This window comes from Hyla sarda, chromosome 10 (assembly GCF_029499605.1).
Source record: "Hyla sarda isolate aHylSar1 chromosome 10, aHylSar1.hap1, whole genome shotgun sequence".
NCBI lineage: Eukaryota > Metazoa > Chordata > Amphibia > Anura > Hylidae > Hyla > Hyla sarda.
Window position 1 is genome coordinate 57450932 of NC_079198.1, and position 26578 is coordinate 57477509.

Genomic DNA, 26578 nt, shown 5'->3' on the forward strand with positions numbered 1-26578 from the left:
GACCACCGTGGTGAGGTCGGCGACAACTGGCAGCGGGACCTCAGCGGGATCCATGGCCGGATCTACTGTCACGATTCGGCTGGCTGGAGGTGGATCCTCTGTGCCAAAGAGGGATTGGCGTGGACCGTGTCGGTGGACCGGTTCTAAGTTGCTACTGGTAGTCACCAGAGCCCGCCGCAAAGCGGGATGGCCTTGCAGCGGCGGTAGCAACCAGGTCGTATCCACCGCGAACGGCTCAACCTCTCTGACTGCTGAGATAAGCGCGGTACAAGGGAGTAGACAAGAGCAAGGTCGGACGTAGCAGAAGGTCAGGGCAGGCAGCAAGGATCGTAGTCAGGGGCAACGGCAGGAGGTCTGGAACACAGGCTAGGAACACACAAGGAAACGCTTTCACTGGCACAATGGCAACAAGATCAGGCGAGGGAGTGCAAGGGAAGTGAGGTATAAGTAGGGAGTGCACAGGTGAAGATACTGATTAGGCCTGCTGCGCCAATCAGTGGCGCAGTGGCCCTTTAAATCGCAGAGACCCGGCGCGCGCGCGCCCTAAGGAGCGGGGCTGCGCGCGCCGGGACAACACAGACGGGGAACGGGTCAGGTACGGGAACCGAGATGCGTGCGTCCCGGCTGGGAGCAATATCGCAGCGCACCCGGTCGGCAGGTCTGACCGGGGCGCTGTGAATAAGAGAACGCTGCGAGCGCTCCGGGGAGGAGCTGGGACCCGGAGCGCTTGGCGTAACACCAGTGCTTAGACATCTTATCTCCTATCCAAAGGATAGGGGATAAGATGCCTGATCGCAGGAGTCCCGCCGTTGGGGACCCTGGGATCTTGCACGCGGCACCCCGTTTGTAATCAGTCCCCTGAACGTGTTTGCCCCGGGTCGGATTATTGGCGACCACAGGGCCGACGGCGTGTGACGGCACGCCTCCGCCCCCGTGTGACATCACGCTCCACCCCTCAATGCAAGCCTTCGGGAGGGGGCGTGATATACTTCTGTTCAGTTTTTACAGAAGAAAAAGAAGGAAAAGGACCTCCATTAGGGAGGAAGACTAATGAATCGTTTGATGCATGTGTCTTTACAGATGAAGAGGTTCTATGTTTGCTGTCTATAGTGAAGACAAATAAGTGACAGGGGCCTGATGGGATACATCCAAAATTATTAAAAGAGTTTAGGGGTGAGCTACCTAAACCGTTAACAGATTTATTTAACCAATCACTGGTAAAAGGAGTTGTCCCGGAAGATTGGAAATTAGAAAATTTTGTGCCCATTCACAAGAAAGCGAGAAATCAGTCAGTAGGGAGAAATCAAGCAACTATAGGCCGGTAATTCTGACATCAATAGTGAGGAAATTAATGGAAACCCAAACTAAAGGATAGGATTGTGGAACATCTAAAATCCCATGGATTGCAAGATGAAAAACAACATGGGTTCACTTCAGCGAGATCATCTCAAACAAATCTCATTGATTTTTTTGACTGGGTGACTAAAATAATAGATGGCGGAGGGGCAGTAGACATCACATATCTAGATTTTAGTAAGGCTTTTACACTGTCCCACATAGAAGACTTATCAATAAACTACAGTCATTGAGCTTGGACTCCCATATTGTTGAGTGGATTAGGCAGTGGCTGAATGACAGACAACAGAGGGTTGTAGTCAATGGAGTATATTCAGAGCAAGGTCTTGTTACCAGTGGGGTACCTCAGGGATCTGTACTGGCACCAATTTTGTTTAATATCTTCATTAGTGATATTGAAAAAGGTCTCGATGGTAAGGTATGTCTTTTTGCTGATGACACAAAGATATGTAACAGGGTTGATGTTCCTGGAGGGATACGCCAAATGGAAAAGGATTTAGGCAAACTAGAAGAATGGTCAGAACTCTGGCAACTGAAATTTAATGTGGATAAGTGCAAGATAATGCACCTGGGGCGTAAAAACCCTGGGGCAGAATATAGCATTTTTGACACAGTCCTGACCTCAGTATCTGAGGAAAGGGATTTAGAAGTAATTATTTCAGATGACTTAAAGGTAGGAAGACAATGTAATAGAGCAGCAGGAAACGCTAGCAGAATGCTTGGATGTATAGGGAGAGGCATAAGCAGTAGAAAGAGAGAAGTGCTCATGCCGCTGTACAGAACACTGGTGAGGCCTCACTTGGAGTATTGTGCTCAGTACTGGAGACTGTATCTCCAAAAGGATATAAGATGCGAGTTTTGTGTTCATGGCAGAGGTCACAGATTAGAAAAATCGGATACTTTTCTGGTGCTCGCAGGATCCGTGTTGGTGGTCAATCAGGTACAGACTTCAGGTTTGATAAAGAATTCAAGCTTTATTTCTTTATGAAGAAATAAAGCTTGAATTCTTTATCAAACCTGAAGTCTGTACCTGATTGACCACCAACACGGATCCTGCGAGCGCCAGAGAAGTATCCGATTTTTCTAATCTGTGACCTCTGCCATGAACACAGAACTCGCATCTTGACTGATCCGCCTCGACTATTTCGGGAAACGGAAGGACACAGGCTCCTGCGGATCACCATAGTTCTATACAAAGCCTACAACGGTGTCGCGCTCGCAGCGCGACACGACAAGGTAAGCAGTTTTCATTCCCATTCCACCTTACTCATATCCCCATGAGGTAACGGCACAGGGTGCGCTGGTCTTCTGTTCCCTTTTGTTCCCTTTTATTTCTCGAATCAAGTCCAAAAGTATATAGACACTCTAGAGAGAGTTCAGAGAAGAGCTACTAAACTAGTACATGGATTGCTGGATAAAACTTACCAGGAAAGGTTAAAGGACCTTAACATGTATAGCTTGGAAGAAAGAAGAGACAGAGAGGATATGATAGAGACTTTTAAATACATAAAAGGAATCAACACGGTAAAGGAGGAGAGCATATTTAAAAGAAGAAAAACTACCACAAGAGGACATAGTTTTAAATTAGAGGGGCAAAGATTTAAAAGTAAGAAGTATTACTTTACTGAGAGTAGTGGATGCATGGATAAACTTCCTGAAGAAGTGGTTGCTGCAAATAAAGTGAAGGAGTTTAAACATGCATGGGATAAGCATAAGGCTATCCTTCATATAAGATAGGGCCAGGGACTATTGATAGGATTCAGATTATTGGGCAGACTAGATGGGCCAAATGGTTCTTATCTGCCGACACATTCTATGTTTCTATGATAAGCCTGCTTTAAGGCACCAATTCCCACACAGGGGCTGCAGGGAGCCTTGGAGTAGGCTCCTAAAAGCTCCAATGAATTTTCAAACTTGGGCTAGAATCCATCCAGCTGGTATTCCCTTAAGAACTTGAGGACTTCCTGGTAAAATCAGGGGGCCCAGTTTTAACAGTAAGAGCGATGCCACTTGTCCCAACACAGCCTCATTGATAGATATTGGGGGAATGTAAGTCATGGACCAGCCCACCAAGCCTCCTTCTGATGCAGTCAGAATTCTCTAAACAAAGCTACAGGAAAAGAAGACCCACAACAGGGTCAGATTGCCTCTCCATTGGGTTGTATATGCAAATTTCTCTACACCTCAGCCCCTAAAATTCCTGACCAAGGAGGCAATGTATATGGTCTGCACATGCCCCTCAGCAGACAGGGCTGTATTGTTTAATCAGAGGAAGGGCAAGGAGTGTCTCCAGCATCCAGACATTCACATAGGCTGTAGACCTGGAGCCTTACAAGTTTAAGGGGTCCTCATTGTCAGGTTTTTGAAAGTGCCCATCAGGAGGACACTCAAATCACTTCACATGTGAGCTGCAAACGTATAGCCTTGGCCTCCTCCTGTATTATTGCACCATCTGTAAACATGGGGCACAGTACCAAGAATTTATTGTGTTAAACGAAATCACATTTTTAAACCTATGTTGACAGGAAACTTAGTTGACCCATTAATATTTCGGCTGGAGATGAAGTCTGGCCTTCTGTTCATCTAAAGAGGTTTCCCAGGCAGGAGTCATTGATGGCCTATTCAGAACTGTTCTGCATAGCTGTAATTCCTAGATGTAAACATTGTATGGAGCCAAAATCCTCAGCTCTGTAAATCCTCAGCCCTGTAAATCCTCAGCCCTGTACATTGTTTATGGCAAATCTTTTTTCTTGAAGCATATGAGTCTCATAAAGTGGTGCGAGATCTGTACCTCAACTGTAACACGAGACAAGCAAATGTACTGGTGCAGCTTAGCAAACTATACATAGATTAAACAATCATACAATAGAAAGTCCATGGCATAGTGCAAATATGCATTATGCCTTGCAGAACAAGAGAGAAGGGGGGGGGGGGGGAGAAAAACCCACTCAACAAAGCAAAAAGAAGAAAACAAGAATAGAGGGGTAAGAAAGGAGCAGCAAAAGAGGGGAGGGAGGAAAGGGAAGAAAAGGTTTCTCAGCCCCTTTCAATTGAGGAAGTCACCCAACCCAGTGAAGAAACTCCTGCGTGTCCTGGAACGGTTTCCAGGGAAGCCAAAGCCCATCAAAAGAATTCAAGCTATCCATGTTAGACTTTATCAATCACTCCATCTTATGTATACGATTTAATAAACTCCACTCTGGAGGGCATCCCAGGAGATTTCCAGTGCCCTCGGAGAATGCTTCAGCAGCTCCTAGGAAATGTCTCAATAAGTAATTTTTTAGCCTGCAAAAGCTATTCTGGTAAATGGGATAGCAGAGCCAACTCAGGACTGTGACAGATGGAGTTAGAAAAAGCCTGATTATAAAAATTAAATATTCAGAAGGGACAGATGAGTAAATTGTATGTGTGCTAATATGTTTTCATAGTCTGGAGACAACATCAGCAAGTCTTAGAAGCAGTAGGGAACAATTTGTATACCCGACCCAGACATCTATATCACATAGAGACCATTTTGAAATTGCACTTCTGCACCCTAGAAGAAAAAAGTTTTGAGTCAGTAAGAACATCCTAGACAGTTTCTCACCCATAGACTCTCTATTCAGGTCCCGCTCCCACAAATGTAAGTGGGCATAATATCCATGTCACGATCACACCCTATCGGTCCAACAAAGACGCTAGAGAGAGTGTGATGGTGCAAGGGTTAAAGCTACCAGACCTCTGGGTATCCACTACTAGTCCCAAAAATTCACCAAATACAATACAATTATAACACATGTATGATTCTATAATCAGGCCTTGGGCCTGACACCTCCCCCTTAAGATGAAGACAGAGAGATCTTGCCTCTCCAGGCTGACAGATCTGTCTCCATTGACCGGCTATTTCTCCCTGATGCGATAATCCATCTGCATTTTGATGCAGGCTTCTTTCTTGTGTTGGATAGTGAAATTATATTGTTGGAGGATAAGACTCCAGCGAAGCAGTTTGCCATTGTTACCTTACACTCTGTCCAACCAATGTAGAGGGTTTTGTTCAGTTATGATAGTAAAATCCCTGCCATACAGGTATGGCTGTAATTTTTGCAAAGCCCATACCACAGCTAAACATTCCTTCTCTATGACCGCATAGGCCACTTCTCTAGGCAATTGCTTCCCACTAAGGTAGAGTATGGGGTGTTCTTCTCCATTGGAGTTTACTTGGCTAAGAACAGCCCCATAGCCCAAAATTGGAAGCATCTGTTTGTACCACAAACCTCCTATTGAAATCAGGGGCCTGAAGGACCAGAGAGTTGGACAATGCTGTCTTTAGGGCAATGAAGGACTTATCACAATACTCAGTCCAGGTAATTTGTTTGCACACCTTCTTCTTTGTTAAGTCTGTGAGAGGATTTGCTATCTTACCATAGTCCGGGACAAATCTATGATAATACCCTGTGGTCCCCAAAAAGGACATGACCTATTTTTTGTCTTTAGGAATTGGCCAGGCCATAATAGACACCTCCTTACTGGGCTCAGGGCTTAGGGACCCTCCTCCTACCCTATGTCCCAGATACTGCACTTCTTTCATGCCAACTTGACACTTCTCTGGTATGCCCTGCCTCAGCTATTTGCTTTACCACCTTACCCAGGTGAATCAGGTGCTCCTCCCAGGTTTTCTGAATATAGCAATATCATCTAAGTATGCCACGGCATATTCCTTGTGGCCCTCTAGCAGCTGATCAACCAGTCGTTGGAAAGTGGCTGGGGCATTTTTCATCCCAAAAGGCATGACACAGCACTCAAACAACCCAAAGGGAGTGATAAAGGCTGACCGCTCCTGGGCCTCTGGGGTCATAGGGATCTGCCAGTACCCTCGGCTTAAATCCATGATAGTCACGTAATGGGAACCTGCTAGCTGACCAAGTAGTACATCTATTCTGGGCATGAGGTAAGCATCAAAGGTAACCTTCAGTAGTCCACACAGAACCTAGTGGATTTGTCTTTTTTGGGCACCAGAACTATTGGGGAGGCCCAAGAGTTTTTTGACTTCTTAATTGCCCCTAGCTTTAACATGTCCTCAATCTCCTTCTGTATATGGGCCTTTACCTCTGGGGATACCCGGTAGGCTACCTGTCTTAGTGGTGGCTTGTCCCCCGTTTCAACATGGTGGGTGGCTAGAGTAGTTCGCCCTGGCTTCCCAGTAAAGGCGGCACTGAAGCGGCATAGTACCTGACTTAGCTGCCTCTTTCATTCCTCTGAGAGCTGTGGATTGATCTCAACATCCTGAAGGGATCATGGCCCTTAGCTTCCTCCACTAGGTCCAGTAAGGGATCACTACCCAGCCCTTACTCTGGTGCACTGCATACACTGAATACCACCTCCTCAGGATCATAGTATTCCTTTAGCATATTAATGTAGGGTACTGTCTCTGCCTCTGACCTTTCTCATCAAGGGCAACTACATATGAGGTGGGTTCTAGGCTTCAAAATGGGCAAGGGACCCTCCCAGGCAACCTGCAACTTATTTTGCCAGATGGGGTTCAGAACCATTAACTTCTGTCCCACTTCATAGACCCAGTCCCTTGCATTGCTATCATACAGTACAGTGGGGATCAAAAGTTTGGGCAGGTAAAAATTTGTATTAATGTGCATAAAGAAGCCAAGGAAAGATGGAAAAATCTCCAGAAGGCATCAAATTACAGATTAGACATTCTTATAATATGTCAACAAAAGTTAGATTTTATTTCCATCATTTACACTTTCAAAATAACAGAAAACAAAAAAATGGTGTCTGCAAAAGTTTGGGCACCCTGCAGAATTTATAGCATGCACTGCCCCCTTTGCAAAGCAGAGACATGCCAGTGTCATGGATTGTTCTCAATCATCATCTGGGAAGGCCAGGTGATGTCAATCTCAAAGGTTTTAAATGCCCAGACACATCTGACCTTGCCCCAACAATCAGCACCATGGGTTCTTCAAAGCAGTTGTCTAGAAATCTGAAACTGAAAATAGTTGACGCTCACAAAGCGGGAGAAGGCTATAAGAAGATAGCAAAATGTTTTCAGATGTCAATATCCTCTGTTCGGAATGTAATTAAGAAATGGCAGTCATCAGGAACCGTGGAAGTTAAAGCAAGATCTGGAAGACCAAGAAAAATAGACAGAACAGCTTGCAGGATTGTGAGAAAAACTATTCAAAACCCATGTTTGACTGCACAATCCCTCCAGTTGTGGTACACTATTCCACTTTAAAGAGATACTTGTACAAATATGGTCTTCATGGAAGAGTCATCAGAAGAAAACGTCTTCTACGTCCTCACCACAAAAATCAGCATTTGAACTTTGCAAATGAACATATAGACAAGCCTGATGCGTTTTGGAAACAAGCTCTGTGGACCGATGAGGTTAAAATTGAACTTTTTGTCCGGAATGAGCAAAGGTACGTTTGGAGAAGAAGGGGAACAGAATTTAATTAAAAGAACCTCTGTCCAACTGTTAAGCATGGGGGTTTATCAATCATGCTTTGGGGTTGTATTGCAGCCAGTGGCACAGGGAACATCTCACGAGTAGAAGGAAAAATGGATTCAATAAAATCTCAGCAAATTTTGGATGCTAACTTGATGCCATCTGTGAAAAAGCTGAAGTTAAAGAGAGGATGGCTTCTACAAATGGATAATGATCCTAAATATACCTCGAAATCCAAGGGGGGTTACATCAAGAGGCGTAAACTGAAGGTTTTGCCATGGCCTTCACAATCTCCTGACCTCAACATAATTGAAAATCTATGGATAGACCTTAAAAGAGCAGTGCATGACAGACAGCAAAGAAATCTCAAAGAACTGGAAGACTTTTGTAAGGAAGAATGGGCAAAGATACCTCAAACAAGAATTGAAAGACTCTTGGCTGGCTACAAAAAGCGTTTACAAGCTGTGATACTTGCCAAAGGGGGCAGTGCATGCTATAAATTCTGCAGGGTGCCCAAACTTTTGCAGATGCCATTTTTCTGTTTTCTTTTATTTTGAAAGTGTAAATGATGGAAATAAAATCTAACTTTAATAAGAATGTCTAATCTGTAATTTGATGCCTTTTGGAGATTTTTCCATCTTTCCTTGGCTTCTTTATGTACATTAATACAAATTTTTACCTGGGGTGCCCAAACTTTTGATCCCCACTGTACTTCTGCCTGGACTGTGCTGCTGTGAGGTTGTCATGTACCAGCCCAGTCAATGCCTGCATCTTGTCCTTGAACTTCAGAACATACTCCACCACAAAAGCTACCTAGTACTGTACATTCACCTTCTTACAGAGACTTTTCATTAGATTGGACATGAACTATGTGCCCTGATCAGTGAGCATTTCTCTGGGGAACCCCACCCTGCAGAATATACTGATGAGTGCATCTGCCACCGTATCTGCCTGGATGGAGGATAAGGCAACAGCCTCAGGTTACCCGGTTGCATAATCCACCAAATAAGAATAAAGTGTTTCCCTGTGCTGCTGGGTATAGCTATAGGCCTCACAATATCCACTGCCACTTGTTCCAAAAGGTACATATAGGACTGGTAGGGGCACTAGGGGAACACGAGTAACATCCCCAGACTTATCCACCCTCTGGCAGACACGACAGGTCCTACAGTAATTTGCAACAGCAGTACCCATACCTGGCCAGTAGGAATTGTGTGCCAACCTGGACTTTGTCTTGGCCATTCCCAAATGTCCTGCAAAGGGGGTCTCATGGGCTAACCTCAGCAGCTCTTTCCTGTACTGCCTAGGAACTACTAACTGTCTATCTCTCTCCTGGGGCCCTAGCATACCTTTGGAAAGGGGCTCCCAGTACAAGATATTGTTTTCCCAATATACCTGATGCACATCTGTGTCAGCACCTGACTGTTCAGCACGTTGTCTCAGCCCTTCAAGGGAAGAGTCACTGTGCAGAGCTTCCCAGAAATGCTCATTGCCCTCCCCCCATCTCGTGGCATCAGGGAGCACATTTCCCTCAGGTGAACTAGCATCTCCACCTTCCTCGGCTTTGGCATGCAAGTCACACAGCTTGCCCCTTTCATATTCATCCTCCCTTCTTTTTACAGCTGCAGCCCTGGCACGCTGCTGACGTGTTACCACTGCCACCATTGGTATGACTCCCTGGGGTTTACCTTCTTCCCCCTCAGTCCCAGACATAACAATGTTACAGGCATCATACACAGGCCCATCACTCCTTCCCTCCTCCTCCTCACACATTATAGTCTTATAGGAGTCATGCACAGGCCCATCACTCCTTCCCTCCTCCTCACAGGATTGGGACATGTCATTCACTGCTGGTCCCTCATCTTTACATGCCACCAGGGGCACACCAAACCCTCCCCCTAGCCCATCTACACTAGGTTTTGGCATTGTTAATTCATTGTCATCACATTTTACAATACACCCCATTTCACTTTTGGAAAACATCGCTGGTTCAGTCACAGGTAAACATTTATCAATCCCCTGCACTCCCTCCCAGTTATCACATTTCACAGTGTCTCCCAAAGTCTCGCACAGTACCTCAGAACGAACCGGGCTCTCTCCTAGCCCATCTGGTGTGCAGGTAGTGTCCTCTGGAGCATAATGACAGAGCATCCGACCCAAATCATTCCCTCATAACATTAACAGGGATGTCCTCAGAGACCCCCACCTTCCGACAAACCTTTGCCTGTACCCCAATCCAGGTACACACGGGCCATGGGCACAGCAGGTCGCACACCTCCAATTCCTTTTAAAGCCCTGGTTCTTCCAGGGATTATGTCCTCTGTATCCACCACTTCAGGCCGCACCAAGGTAAATGAGGCTCCAGTCACCCACAGTTACACTCTGTAGGTTATCCCCTCTTTTCTCCACCGCTCCAGACACCAGAAGAACGTCTGTTTGTCCTCCAGCTGCCGGTGGAGAATTCTTCTTGTTGGGGCAAGTGGCACTCAGGTGCCCAATCTTATTGCATCTGTAACATCAACGGGTGTCCCCCTGACCCAATGTGGCTCCTGTTGCTTTTGGTGATGATGGCAAGAATTTCCCGTCTGGCCTGGTGGTGCTTTGTGGTTGTGTGGCTCCCCTCCAGGTACTTGCTCCAGCTTGTGCAAATCTGCGCTTTGCTGCTGGCGCCCTTTTTTTTTTTTTGGCAAAGTCATCTTCTAGTTCTGCTGCTTCCACTGCTGTCTTGGGCTTGCGGTCCAAAATCCACTCTCTGGCTTCAAAGCTCCGTGTTTGGAGAAACTGATCCAGGACCATCAAGTCCTCTGGGGCCTCATAAGTAGTGTCTTATAGGCCCCCAGTCCATTGCCTGAATGCAGACCTTAGCTGACCTGCATGTTCAGTGCAGCTTTCTGTGGCGCTTTGTTGCAAAGTCCGAAATCTTTTCCGATAAGCCTCTGGAGTCAGATTAACACTTTTTAGCAGGGCAGACTTTATTGCCTCATAGTCCTGGTCACTTTCAGAGGGAAGAGAAGCAAACACATCCAAAGCTTTCCCTCGCAACTGTGGGGCTAGATATCTTCCCCACTGTTCCTTAGGTAGATGGAACTGCTGGCAAACCTTTTCAATTCCCCTCAGGAAAACATCCAGATCACCATTTTTCTCCAACATTGGGAAATGTTCCAAGCAGATGTGCGTGCAGATAAAGCATCCACTCTCAGCCTCAGAAGCTCCAATTCATGCATCCGCTGTGCCTCTCTTTCTGCCGTCTCTCTCTCAGTGGCTCGTGCCTCTCTATCTGTGGCTCGTGCCTCTCTATCTGCGGCTTGTGCCTGTGCCCCTCTCCCTTTATTTTGGTACTGGAGAAGCAGTTGGAGTTTCATATTAGCATCCACATTCCCAAGGTGTTGTAAGGCAGTCCGCATATGAGTCCAAGGCCTCATATAGAGTACTGTCCTGATAGGGAGTAATGTTGCTGTGTTCCCCAGGAGATGGTTTGCAGTCCTTGGATGGCAGTTCCAGCTGTAGGACTTTGTCTCATGCCACTCAGCTCTGCTGCACGGGCATCATACTCCACAAGATCAGCAATAAGTTGTTCCTTGTTCTTTCCTGCAGTAGGGATGTCCTTTTCTTGGCACATTAGCTCCAGTGCAGGCTTGGACTGCTTGCGATATGCCACCATATTTCCGAGATGAGACAGAGGAGGTAAAACAGGAGATGGGGAGGGCAGAACTGTCATGCACTCTTTTTGTATGTCTTTTAAACCAGCACTGAGCTCTGTCTTTGGAATTTACACACAAGAATTTGTATGCTATTTCTTTTAGTGCTAAGATTTCCTTACAGGTAAAATCCAGTAAGCACTAAAAATCTCTAAATATATCCCGACGCTGCCACCAGATGTCACGATCACACCCTATTGGTCCAGCCAAGACATTAGAGAGAGTGTGATGGTGCAAGGGTTAAAGCCACCAGACCTCTGGGTATCCACTACTAGTCCCAGCAGGTCACCAAATGAACCCTTTGATAAACGTGTTCCACCAGAGCTTCCTTCAGAAAGGTGAGCTCCTATATTTAGAGATCAAGACCAGAGCTGATTAATTAAACATTTTATCTGAAAAAAGGTATCACAGTGCATATACGTATAAAACAAATAACATACAGGTACAAAAATATATAAAAGAGTTTAGCAAGACAAGTTCAGAAAACAAAATGAAAAGTCCTTATAGCATACTGGTTGTATAGCAGTCCTTGTGAGGTAGAGTCCAGCTGTTCTTAGGATGGTTTTTCAGCTTTTTGCCACAGGCTTGAACCAAAGGTTTGTCTAGCATCTCAGTTTTATAGTGTTTTTTTCTGGAGGGAAAACTCCACCCCCCCTGTCCCCTCTGATCCCACCAGGTGGGGGGCATCTCTCTTCCTGGTCCCTTATCTAAAACTTGTTTTTATGAGGGGACCAGATACATCTCATATCCTGCTGCTACAAAGGCTTTTGACTTCAAAAGAAGTATAACACAGGCAGACAGACCCCCTAATGAAACTGGAATACACAAAAACAAATACACAGTCTGAATGAACCCTCACCCATGCCTTAGATTATACATTATACACAAATACAATTATAACACATGTATGATTCTATAATCAGGCCTTGGGCCTGACAATCCATCTCTGCTGTCCCCCACAGCAAACTGTAAACCAGAGAGATAGTGTGAGATGAGAGGTGGAACGAGCACACAGGTTATTTAAAGGAGTGAGCTGTCTGTGTAATTGCAGTTTGGGCATTAGGAATGAGTAGAAATGTTAAAGCTGCTCATACTCACACTAGCCCTCAGGGGCCAAGAAAGCAAAGGCAGACAAAGAGGTCAAAGATGTCCCAGTACTAACATCATGTAATCGTGGTCATGAAGACAGACCAAGACCCAAAAAGGCAGTCAGAAGGCAGGATGGGAGGGGGGGAGGCTGACCTCCAGGACCACACAATGTTTAGAAGTGGAATGATGACAAGTATTGAGTACCCAAGTGCAGACCAAAGCCCTGTGATAGAGGTGAAAGTTGGGTAACCCAACCCCACCATTCTCTTTGCATCTAACAAGCAATTGATGTTGCAGTCATCAGGTAACCACATGAACCAAGAAACCAGTTGCTGAAATTAACAACAATATTAATCCCAGGAAAAAGTATCAGGCTGCATAGAGACATTTACAAGTACAGAGAAGGCCAGGGACTATTTATACAGGATGGGCCATTTATATGGATAAACCTTAATAAAATGGGAATGGTTGGTGATATCAACTTCCTGTATGTGGCACATTAGTATAAGTGGGGGGGGGGGGGGAACTTTTCAAGATGAGTGGTGACCATGACAGCCATTTTGAAGTTGGCCATTTTGAATCCAACTTTTTTTTTCAATAGGAAGGTCATGTGACACATCAAACTTATTAAGAATTTCACAAGAAAAACAATGATGTGCTTGGTTTTAACGTAACTCTATTCTTTCATGAGTTATTTACAAGTTTCTTGACCACTTATAAAATGTGTTCAATGTGCTGCCCATTGTGTTGGATTGTCAATGCAACCCTCTTCTGCCACTCTTCACACACTGATAGCAACACCACAGGAGAAATGCTAGCACAGGCTCCCAGTATCCATTTCAGGTGCTGCATAATGGGCAAAACAAAATTTGGAACAGGACCCTCAGTTTACGCAGAAGATTTTGTTCAGTGATGAGGCAAACTTTTATGTGAATGGTGAAGTTAACAAACAAAACCACTGCTATTGGTCTGACACTAACCCACATTGGATGGATCCCTCCAAGACTGGATGGATCCCTCCAAGATCCCTCCAAGAACACAAAAATTGATGGTATGGTGTGGTATATGGGGTACAAAGATAGTGGGACCATTCTTCATCAATGGAAACCTCAAGACCACTGGATATGCGAAATTGCTACATGATGATGTGTTTCCCTCTTTATGCACTGAAGCTGGCACGTTCCCTGAGTTTTTCCAGCAAGATGGTGCACCACCACATTATGGGTGTCAGGTCCGAGCATTCCTAGAGGAACAGTTTCCTGGAGAGTGGATTGGTCGTCGTGGGCAAGTTGAATGGCCCCCAAGGTCTCATGATCTGACCCCCTTAGACTTTTATCTTTGGGGTCATCGGAAGGCAATTGTCTATGCTGTGAAGATACGAGATGTGCAGCACCTGAAACTATAGATACTGGAAGCCTGTGCTAGTATTTCTCCTGCGGTGTTGCTATCAGTGTGTGAAGAGTGGGAGAAGAGGGTTGCATTGACAATCCAACACAATGGGCAGCACATTCAACACATTTTATATGTGGTCAGAAACTTGTAAATAACTCATGAAAGAATAAAGCTACGTTAAAACCAAGCACATCATTGTTTTTCTTGTGAGTAACATATATAACATATATAATAAACTTATCACAATAAGTTTGTGTCACACAACCCTCTTCCTATTGAAAAAACAAAAGTTGGATTCAAAATGACCGACTTCAAAATGGCCGTCATTGTCACCACCCATCTTGAAAAGTTTCCCCCCCTCACATATACTAATGTGCCACAAACAGGAAGTTCACCAACCATTCCCATTTTATTAAGGTGTATCCATATAAATGGCTCACCCTGTAAAAATCCCATGACAGTAAAAGAGTTATGGTAAATCTAAGTCTACTTTTTCTATTCCAGGACCACAGAGGAACTATAAAGAAGATTTGTACATTCCTTGAAAAAGAACTAGAAGAACAAGTAATTGACTTAGTTGTCAAGAATTCAAGCTTCAACAGCATGAAAAACAACAACATGTCCAACAACAGCCTTGTTCCAGATTACATCATAGATACAAAAAACAACCATTTTATGAGAAAAGGTAAAGAGCAAACAAGTAGTATTGTATTGTAACACTGGTTATGTTATTTATGGCTGTAAGAAATCAGCATAAAAAGTTTCTCTTTTGCTACCCTGTTCTTACTACTAAAAAATGTAAAGGGTGTTCCACTTTTTCCTAACTTCTAATATGTTGAGTTGTATAAGACTAAACTGCAGAGACTATAACCATGCCACAGCCAAGAGTAGACCACCTCTCAGATGCAACTAGACACTGCTCCATATTATTGGATTTGCTGCTTTATATAAGAGGAACATATAGCCAAAGTGCTTATTTAAAGTGTGCCTGTCATATCACAGAAAAAAATAATGTGTATATATATATATATATATATATATATATATATATATATATATGTTACTCACTAGGCCATGCAGATTAGTCACAGGCCTTTTTTTATGTGTCTACCTCCTATATTTTAACAACAATTTAACCCCACCGGGGTTAACAAGACCTCTATATACTATGTGTCCAAACTAAAATGTATCTTTATTTATATCAAGTAATATCTAATTTAGTAAACTGTGAGAAACACGCATTTAAAAACACAACTCCCTATGTGTCGGTAAGGGTTAAAGGGTTTAGAGCAGCCACTGGTGGCCTCAATATAGTCTGAGAGCACTTGTTAGGTGTCTATATATACACCATTAGATCAGGTTTTGGAGACATTTCATGCCTTCCCTATATAGTGCTCTCATATGGGCTATAGATTTTATGCCATTCGCCTGCTGTGCACCGCAGGTCAAATACCAGTGTACTTTCAGCCTATCATTTGTGCATTATATAAAGGACACTTAGGGGTTGCACATAAAAAAGTGATACTGTCACACCCCGACATGTTTCGCCACTATGTGGCTTTATCAAGGAGGACAACTGACAGCATAGCAGAATGCTGTCAGTTGTCCTCCTTGATAAAGCCACATAGTGGCGAAACATGTTTTCGGCCAAAACTCCTAAATCCTTTTCCATGACAGTTGTCAGTGTTTTTCCCATTTAATCCCAGCCTTGGTTTTCCCTCCACATGTACATAACCTTTCATTTATCAGTGTTTAACCTCATCTGCCACTTCTCAGCCAAACCTATCTAGATCCATTTGTAACAGTGCCCTGCCCGCTATTGTGTTAAACACTTTACAGAGCTTAGTATCATCTGCTAAGATTGACACTTTACTATGCAATTCTTCTACAAGGTCATTAATAAATGTATTCAAAATAATAGGATCCAAAACTGTACCCTATTAGTAACAATCACCCAATCAGAGTATGTACCATTAATAACCATCCTCTGTTTTCTATCCCTGAGCCAAATACTTACCCAAGTACACACATTTTCCCCCTGCTCAAGTATAAAAATTTTATGTGCCAACTGTTTATTTGGCAACGTATCAAGTGCTTTGGAAAAATCACGATATACGACATCCAGCCATTTGCCCTGGTCCCATCTAGAGCTCACCTTCTCATAAAAGCCGATCAGGATACTTTGACAGGATCAATCCCTTGCTGATAAACCCATGCTGATATGGAGTCATACATTTATTTACATTGAGATACTCCAATATAGCATCTCTTAGAAAAACCCTTTCTAAGATTAAGCTAACAGGCCTATAATTCCCGGGGGTCACATCTTTGACTCCACCTTGAATTTTGGCCCCACATTTGCTATGCACCAGTCCTGTCACTAGCGTCTTTGAATATAAGAAATATAGTTTGATCTTTCGATTAGATTACTTAACTCCCCTTAATTAACACAGGGGTGAATGCCATCTGGACCTGGGGATTTGTCTATTTTTTTTTTTTTCAGACTGTACTTCTTCCTGGGTTAGACAGATGACATATAAGGAAGAGTTTACCTTATTTTGCTGTATTTTACCCTGGAATGTATTTTTTCTCTGTGCACACAGTTAAAAATGTGTTTAATATTTTCACTTTTTCCTCATTACCCACAATTTCTCCCTCATTACTTTTTAACGGGACAACACTTTTAGTTTTACCTTTTTTGCCATTTATGTAATTAAATAACTTTTTGTAGTTAGTTTTACTCTTTTTGCAATGTGTCTCTCTGTCTCCAGTTTTGCTACTTTTATTTTTTTACATATTTTATTTTTCCCTATAGCTTCTTAATGCTCCTTCACTGCCTTTTTGTTTTAATAGCTTAAATGCTTTATTTTTGTCATTTATTGCCCACTTTACATTTTATTTAATTTATGTCGGCTTTCTCCTGTTCCTGGCCTTTTTATTCCCATAAGCTATGTACTTCTCACAGTAAGAATTTAAGATATTTTTAAAAATCTCCCATTTAGTGTCTGTACTCAAAACCTGTCTAGAGGAATTATATCGCTTCTTTAATTGAAAGAAGCAATCTGATTGGTTGCGATGGGCACCTTAGCAACTTTTCCTCTGGAGAGGTTTTGATAAATGCCCCCCATTATCCCAGTCTATAATGTTAAAGTGGTACTCCGAGGCTAAACATTTTATCCCCTATCAAAAGGATAGGGGATAAGATGTTAGATCATGGGGATCCTGCCGCTGGGGACCCCCGAGTTCTGTCCTGCAGCCCCCATTTTTTCAGACGGGCGGTGCAGGGGACGGAGTTTTGGGACGGAGTTTCGTGATGTCACGGCTCCACCCCCTCATGACTTCATGACCTGCCCCCTCCCACAGACAATGCAAGTCTGTGGAGGCGGGTCACCACGCCCCCTCACATAGACTTGCATTAAGGGGGCGGGGTCGTGACATCACAATACTCCGTCCCCTGCACCGCCCGTCATCAGCCACAGAGCGATCCTCGCTCTGTGCAGCTGAAAAATGGGGGTGGTGCAAGAGAGATTGCGGGGATCCCCAGTGGCAGTATCCCCTGCGACCTAACAGCTTCTCCCCTATCCTTTTGATAGGGGATAAGTTGGTTAGCGCCAGAGTACCCCTTTAAGGGCTTCTCTAAGCTGATCAAACTTTGCCTTCCTAAGGTTCACTGTGGCTACTTCTAGGCAGAACACCCCATTAAAGGACATGTAAAAATTAATGTAATGCGTCCCCTGTTTGGGTTCTGCATCATTTTGTCAAGATTATTATCTTTAGCTGTAGCCAAAAACCTGTTTCCCCTATGAGATTCACACATCTTAGTTTTCCACTTTGTTAAAGTCCCCCATAATAATCACCTCATTGTAATTTGCTGCCTCAGTAATGGATTTCTTGTTGCATCCATTACATTTGGCAGCTTAAAGCAAACCCCTATCGGTATTTTAGTTTTTTCCTCTCCATATACTTCTAACCAGATTGATTCACATTATCATTTTCCTCACATATATCTTTCCGCATATATCTTTAGACTTGAATTTACATAAATGTGGCCTGTTTGCCCCCCTGATAATTGAGTCGCCTCCTACCAACACCTGTCTGGCCTGCCCTGTTCTCCTCCTTCCCACCTTACTGGAGCAGACACCCTCTGGCTGTCAGAGGCAGTGTCTCGCTTTAGAAGTGCTAGCTCTGAACCAACACCTACCTTATCTGCCAACTGGGCAAACTTGTTGGGGTGTGCCAGAACAGGGCTATCCTTCCTGACCCTTGTCCCTCTACCACACCTTCTTATTGTCACAAACATAACTACCTCCTTCTTCTGCATACCACTATCCTCCCCAATTGCTGCTCCAGAGGCAGTAGATTCCTCTCCAACTTTCCAGTGGATCACAATCTTGCAAGTTCCTCATTTAGATCCAGATAGATACAAATTAATAACATGCAGTCATCTCACACAGCAGTATACACCCTCAAACTGCTGTTTAAGGATTGCATACCTCAATATACTAGACAAAAAAAACAGGTCTGTTCTATAGAATACACTTTACTACATACACAGGGTTTCAGAGGAGTCTCATGGAACCCAGATCAAATCCTGTACCTGTCCCCCAAGCAATATGTATAATATGTAGTTAAATATGTGCACAGGTGAACTCTGCTAGTTTTGTGTGTTACCAGTAAGGGGCAAGGATGGCAGTGATTACATTACAGTTACATCCAGTGGCTCACATAGGACATCTTCTCTGATTGGAATTGTTTACTTTAAAGGGATATTCCAGGCAAAAAAAAATTTTTATATATCAACTGGCTCCGGAAAGTTAAACAGATTTGTAAATTGCTTCTATTAAAAAATCTTAATCCTTCCAATAGTTATTAGCTTCTGAAGTTTTCTGTCTAACTGCTCAATGATGATGTCACGTCCCGGGAGCTGTGCATGATGGGAGAATATCCCCATAGGAGCTGCACAGCTCCTGGGACGTGAGTCATCAGAAAGCAGTTAGACAGAAAACAGCAACTCAACTTCAGAGTCTAAAAACTATTGGAAGGATTAAGATTTTTTAATAGAAGTAATTTACAAATCTGTTTAACTTTCCGGAGCCAGTTGATATATAAAAGAAAGTTTTGGCCTGGAATACCCCTTTAAGTAATGAAATAGACAGACCCCTTTTCTTCTCTATCCGGCCCAGACCATCATGAAAATTTCTCCTGGCCAAGACTTGTCTCCACAGAATCTGCCAAGACAAACTCATTTTACATCACTTTACACATTCCCATATGTAAATATGTAGTGACACTAGCGCTCCCTGGAAAGGATGTGCCCATCCTGCCGCCTGGTATATTAAAGGGTAGCTCCCACCATCCTATTTTTTTTTTCTGTCCCTGCCTATTGCCAATCTATCCCTAACCCCCTCCCTGCTTTAAATTTTTATTTTTACTATATTAAAAATGCCTTTTATCTGCCTGGCAGTGTGCTCACTACCAGGCAGACTTCCCCAGCAGGCACCACGTCACTGATGCCTGCTGGGGGGGGGGGACTTCTGCCCTTAGTTCATCTACACAGGGTGCCTCCAGCTGTTTCACCATGACAACTCCCAGCTTGCCCTGACATCAATTGGCTGTCAGAGCATGCTGGGAGTTGTAGTATTGAAACAGCTGGAGACACCCTGTGTTAGTTACAAACGGCGCTGCGGCGCTACGGCGCTAGCCCGTTCCCCCCCCGCCCCACATACCCCGTTCCCTCATTACACTTGCAGTTACTGCAGAGTCCGGCAGCGGGCATGCAGGGACAGCGGCGGCGACGAGGCGGCGGCGGCGATGTGCGGGAGGAGTGGCCTCCCAGCCAGTGGCCGGGGAGCCAATGCGCTCGCTCCCGCCTGTCTGATTGAGTGAGTGCAGCCGGCCACTAGGAGGGTGACCCTTAGTGGCCGGTTTTTAAATGTAAATTAAACCTTTTTAATGAAAAAAAAAATAATAATAAAAGTATATTAGAGAAATGTTGTAGTACATAAGTACTACAACATATCAAAAAATAAAGTTGGTGACAGTGCCCATTTAAGGGTCCCTGTTACCCAAAAAATTGAAAAGTCTGATATATATAATAAATACTAGCACAGAAAAAATAGGACTTACTGTTTTTATTATAGTTAAACATGATCAATAAAGTTCATATGCAACAGAACTGCCAATAAGGTGCCTGTTAGTAGTCCAGTAGTAACTGTAACATGAACATATATAAATGTATTTAGTTTTGTAATATTATGCGGTTTAGCAAATACTATCTGCAATTAACAAAGGGGTAGTTACCTACCTCTCCAGAGACTTTAAGATGTGTAAGGATGGAAGAGAAGGGCTCTCAAACATAAAGTGCAAGAAGTGCCATGTTACTATATTGAGGTCTGAAATAGATAAGTGTACATTAACCCCTTAAGGTCCAGGCCCATTTTGGCCTTAAGGACCAGACCAATTTTATGTTTGCATTTTCGTTTTTTCTTCCTCGCCTTCTAAAAATCATAACTCTCTTATATTTCTATCCGCAGACCCATATGAGGGCTTGTTTTTTGCGTCACCAATTGTACTTTGTAATTAGATCACTTATTTTACCATAAAATGTACGGCGCAACCAAACAAATATTATTTGTGTGGGAAAATTGAAAAGTAAACCGCAATTTTGCTAATTTTGTAAGGTTTAGTTTTCACGCTGTACACTTTCCGGTAAAAATGACACATTTTCTTTATTCTGTGGGTCAATACGATTAAAATGATACCCATGTTATATGCTTTTCTATAATTGTACCGCTTAAAAAAAATCTCAAACCATTTTAACAAAATTAGTATGTTTGAAATTGCGACTACCTATAACTTTATAATTTTTACGTATATGGGGCGATATGAGGGCTAATTTTTTGTGCCATGATCTGTAGTTTTTATCAGTATAATTTTTGCTTAGGTTTTACTTATTAATTTTTTATAAATTTTTTTGGAATAAAATGTGACAAAAAAGCAGCAATTTTGGACTTTAAAAAAAAAAAAATTTACGTTTACGCCGTTCACCGTACGGGATGATTAACAATATATTTTAATAGTTCAGACTTTTACGCACGCGGCGATACCAAATATGTGTATTAATTTTTTTTACGCTTTTTTTTTGGGTAAAATGGTAAAAACGGACGTTTTACTTTTTTATTGGGGGAGGGGATTTTTCAATTTTTTATTTTATTTTACCTTTTTTACCTTTTTTTTGTTAACACTTTTTATGTCCCCATAGGGGACTATTCATTGCAATCAGTTGATTGCTAATACTGTGCAGTGCTATGTATAGGACACAGCACTGCTCAGTATTATCGGTGATCTTCTGCTTTGGTCTGCTCGATCTCAGACCAGTGCAGAAGACCCCGGGAGATGGCCGGAGCCAGGTGAGGGGACCTCCGGCCGCCATGCTGGATGGTCGGATCCCCGCGGCAGCGCCGCGGGCGATCCGATCACCCATTCAAAGTACCGCAATGCCGCAGATGCCGTGATCTGTATTGATCACGGCATCGGAAGGGTTAATGGCAGACATCCACGCGATCACGGATGTCCGCCATTACCGGCGGGCCCTTGGCTGCTGATAGCAGCCGGGTCCTGCCGGGCATGACGCGAGCACCGCTCCGGTGCTCGCGATCATGTTGGCGCGTAAATGTACGTCATGGTGCGTTAAGTACCACGTCACCATGACGTACATTTACGTCCATTGTCGTTAAGGGGTTAAAATTAGCTTGTAATTCCAATCATATATATAATAGAAACAAGTAGGTTATAACAGACTGACCCTCGCCCTATATTTATATGGTGTCCGGTAATAAGATGCTGATAAGATGTCCGCTAAAGAAATAAGGTGTGTGATTGCTGTTCCTTTATATCTTGTATCTCATGCACTCTTTATCCTTGCGTACATCTCTATGCGGTAAAACTCTGACGATTAGAATGGGCCGTTTCGGATGTACTTAGCCTATCTACCTGCATGTACAGTCAATACCTTAGGGTATTGAAGTCCGTATTTGTCCCATAGTCCTAGGATCTCTTCTATACAGGTGGGGTGAGAATAGGATGAGGAGTGGTCGGGAGACTACCTCGGCTTCTGGCGTCTCTACCGTACCGTAGTCCCGCTGGAATGTAAGATGGTCAGCTGATTGCCGCTAGTGACATCACTACGGTGTGGCAGAATGTCCAAAATACCTCTGATGCGTTTCAAAGACTTTACGGTCTCCTTTGTCTGGGATCGAGACGAAGACGAAGGAGAGCGTAAAGTCTTTGAGGTATTTTGGACATTCCTCCACACCATACTGATGTCACTAGCGGCAATCAGCTGACCATCTTACATTCCAGCGGGACTACGGTACGGTAGAGACGCCACCGGCTGAGGTAGTCTCCCGACCGCTCCCAGAAGCACTGCTCATTCTATTCTCACCCCACCTGTATAGAAGAGATCCGAGGACTACGGGACAAATACGGACTTCAATACTCTAAGGTACTGACTGTACATGCAGGTAGATAGGCTAATTACATCCGAAACGGCCCATTCTAATCTTCACAGTTTTACCGCATACAGATGTACGCAAGAATAATGATTACATGAGATACAAGGTATAAAGGACCGGCAATCACACACCTTATTTCTTTAATGGACATCTTATCAGCATCATGCACCTTATCTTATTTCTGGACACCATATGAATATAGGATGAGGGTCAGTCTGTTATAACCTACTTCTTTCTATTATATATATATATATATATATATATATATATATATATGTATATATATATATTTATATATATATATATATAATTGGAATTAAAGCTCATTTTAATGTACACTTATCTATTTTCAGACCTCAATACAGTAACATGGCACTTCTTGCACTTTAGAGCCCTTCTCTTCCATCCTTATATATCTTAAGGTCTCTGAATAGGTAGGGAACTATTCATTGCAGGTAGCTAGGTAACTAAACCACATAATATTACAAAACTAAATACATTTTATATGCTCATGTTACAAACTATCTGACTACTAACAGAACATCTCAAGGCACCTTATTGGCAGTTCTTTCACATATGCACTTTATTCATCTTGTTTAACTATAATAAAAAACAGTAAGTCCTATTTTTTTCTGCGCTTCCCATATGTATTGCTCCACACAGTAATACTGCCCACCTTGTGCCCCTATATATCAGGTAGTACCCGAAGTGCCCCTATATAGTAGTTAGGTCCTGTATGTGTTCCCATGTAGTAGTTAGCCCCTCACACAGCCGCCATATACTATAAGGCTCAATACCGCCCCATATAGTATTTTTGCCCCATGTAATATCGTACTGTCTCATATAGAAGTTAAGCCCCCATATAGTGTTAGGCTCTCATACTGCTCCCATAAAGTAGTCAGGCCCCCATACTACCCTTATACAGTAGTCAGGTCCCCATATAGTAGTAGACTCCCATATTGCCCATATAGTAGTTAAAGGGGTACTCCTCCCCTACACATCCCGTATCCTTTGGAGATGTCTGATCGTGGGAGTCCCGCCACTGGGACCCCGTGATCTCTGTGCAGGACCCTGCATTCGTTTAGAATTCTGGGTGAGGGAAGTGGGGTCGTGATGTCCCTCCACGCCCCTCATGATGTCACGCCATGCCCCCTCAATGAGACTCTATGGGAGGAGGCATGGCGGCCATCATGCCCCTCCCATGAACTTGGATTGAGGGGGTGTGGCGTGAAGTCACAAGGGGTGTGGCAGGAACGTCATGACCCTGCCGCCTGCTCCAAGCATTCAGAACAAAATGTTCTGAACGCTGGGGCAACAGAGTACCCCTTTAACCTGTCCAGGACCAAGGGCGTACTGTTACGCTCTCGGACCCTGGTACTTAAGGACCAAGGGCGTATGATCGGGCCGATGCCCAGCATTAACCCGTCAGATGCCACGATAAAAGTTGATTGCGGCATCTAAAATGAAAGTGAAACTGTCCTGGCAGCTCAGCGGAGCTGATCGGGACTATTGCGACAAAATCGTGATGTCCCGATCAGCTTACCCGATGAAGAGAGGATAGTAGAAAGAGAGAACAAAGAGAGAAAGTGTTAAAAAAAAAAAGTTAATAGAAGTGACTTAACCCCTTCCCTATTAAAAGTTTAAATCATCCCGCTTTTCCCATTCTTTAAATAAAATAATGTAGTAAAAAATAATCAAATGCGATACCGCTGCGTGCGTAAATGTCCGAATTATTAAAATATAAGGTTAGCTAAACTGCACGGTTGATAACGTACTCGTAAAGAAATACCAACGTCCAAAATTGTGCATTTTTGGTCACTTCATATACCATAAAAAAAATAATAAAAAAGCATTCAAAACAAAAATGGTACTGATAAAAACTACAGACCAATGTGCAAAAAATGCCGTATGTGGAAAAATAAAAAAGTTGTAGGGGTCAAAAGAGGACAATTTTAAACATACAAATTTTGGTCCATTTTTTTTTTAAAGTAGTAAAAAAAAATAAAACCTACAAAAATTGGGTATCCTTGTAACTGTAAAGGATTACTCTAAAGATAAGGTGTAATTTTACAAAAAAAATTGCACTGTGTAGAAAGGGAAGCCCCTAAAAGTTACAAAAATTTTTTTTCAATTTCACCCCACAAATATATTTTTTGGGGTTTTGCGGTAGATATTATTATTAAATGATTGATGTCATTACAAAGTACAATTGGTGGCGCAAAAAGCACGCCCTTTTCAGGGACCAGTTCAGTTTTGAAGTGGATTTGAGGGGCCTTCATATTAGAAATATCCCACAAATGACCCCATTATAAAAACTGCACCCCTCATAGTATTCAAAATGACATTCAGTAAGTGTGTTTACCCTTTAGGTGTTTCACAGGAATAGCAGCAAAGTGAAGGAGAAAATTCAAAATCTTCCTTTTTTACACTCGCATGTTCTTGTAGACCCAGTTTGTGAATTTTTACAAGGGGTAATAGGAAAAAACACCCCCCAAAATTTGTAACCCAATTTCTCTCGAGTAAGGAAATACCTCATATGTGTATGTCAAGTAGTGTTGCTCATGAATATTCGCAATTCGAATATTATTCGCGAATATCGCATATTCGCGAATTCGCGAATTTCGCGAATATAGCGCTATATATTCGTAATTGCGAATATTCGTTTTTTGTTTTTTTTTCTTCACAGTACACATCACAGTGATCACCCCTCTCTGCTTCCAGCTTGTGTGGTGTAAAGAAGGCTGTAATACTACTGTGTGAGACTGGCTTGCGAAAATTCGCATATGCGAAAATTAGCATACGCTAATTTTCGCATATGCGGATTTTCACGTGTGTTAATTTTGTATATGCTAATATTCACATATGTTAATTTTCGCATACGTGAATTTTCGCATATGCGAAAATAAAACAAGAATATAACGAATATTCGAATATTCGCGAATATATCACGAATATTCGTCCACATATTCGCGAATATTCGCGAATTCGAATATGGCCTATGCCGCTCAACACTAATGTCAAGTGTTCGGCGGGCGCAGTAGAGGGCTCAGCAGGGAAGGAGCTACAATGGGATTTTGGAGAGTGAATTTAGCTGAAATGGTTTTTGGGGGACATGTCGCATTTAGGAAGCGTTTTTATTCATTGTCGCATTTCATTCATTTTTATTTGGGGGGACAGTGTAAGGGGTGTTTATGTAGTGTTTCACCCTTTATTATGTGTAAGTGTAGTGTAGTGTTTTTAGGGTACATTCACACTGGCGGGGGGTTACGGTGAGTTTCCCGTTGAGTTTGCGCTGAGGCGAAAAATTTGCCGCAGCTCAAACTTGAAGCAGGAAACTCACTGTAAACCCGCCAGTGTGAATGTACCCTGTACATTCCAGCTGTTTCAAACCTACAACTTCGGCACCGGTCTCCGTCGTTTCCACCTTTCTGCCTGGACATCAGTGGGTGGGAAAGGCGGGGGAACCGAACGTTAACCCCCCCCCCGCCCACCCCTGCCACCTCACTCCTATCCCTTCAGGGGGATCATGGGTGTCATGGACAATCCCGATCCCCCTTATTTTCCTGGTCACCGTGTCATTGGAGACCCGTATGACCTGGAATCGCCATAAATCGCCGGTGTGAATTTGTGGCGATCGCCGACATGGGGGGGGTCTCAGGATCCCCTGGGCATTTGCACTGGGTGCCTGCTGATAGATATCAGCAGTCACCCCGGTCCGGTCCACGTCTGGCGTGCGGCGGGGACTGAAATTCCCACAGATGTACAGGTACGCCCTTGGTCCTTTAAGTACCAGGGAGCAAAGGCGTACCTGTACTCGCTTGGTCCCTAAGTGGTTAAGAAGATTTCTCTGAGCAGGAGTGCTGGGATTTTTCCTTTTGGATGTCTACACACTTTATAATCACACCTTATGTTTTACCATAAAATGTATGGCACACCCAAATAAAAATTATTTGTTAGGGGAAATGAAAAAAGAAAAAATGCAATTTTGCTAATTTGGGGAATTTTAATCTTTACGGAGTGCACTTTACAGTAAAACTACATGTTGGTTCTTATTTACTTAGCTAAAACCGAATAGTTTTTGTCAGGTT

General features: G+C 43.3%; 1 protein-coding gene across 4 annotated transcripts in view; it reads left to right on the top strand.

Annotated features, from left to right (window-relative positions):
* Positions 1-26578, top strand: part of LOC130294378 (sulfotransferase 2A1-like) — a 120284-nt gene that overhangs the window by 86303 nt on the left and 7403 nt on the right. For all 4 annotated transcript variants that reach the window (XM_056544083.1, XM_056544082.1, XM_056544084.1 and 1 more), the window contains one exon: positions 14482-14662. In XM_056544083.1, coding sequence (XP_056400058.1) covers positions 14482-14662 — 181 coding nt within the window. The remainder of the gene's footprint in view (positions 1-14481; positions 14663-26578) is intronic.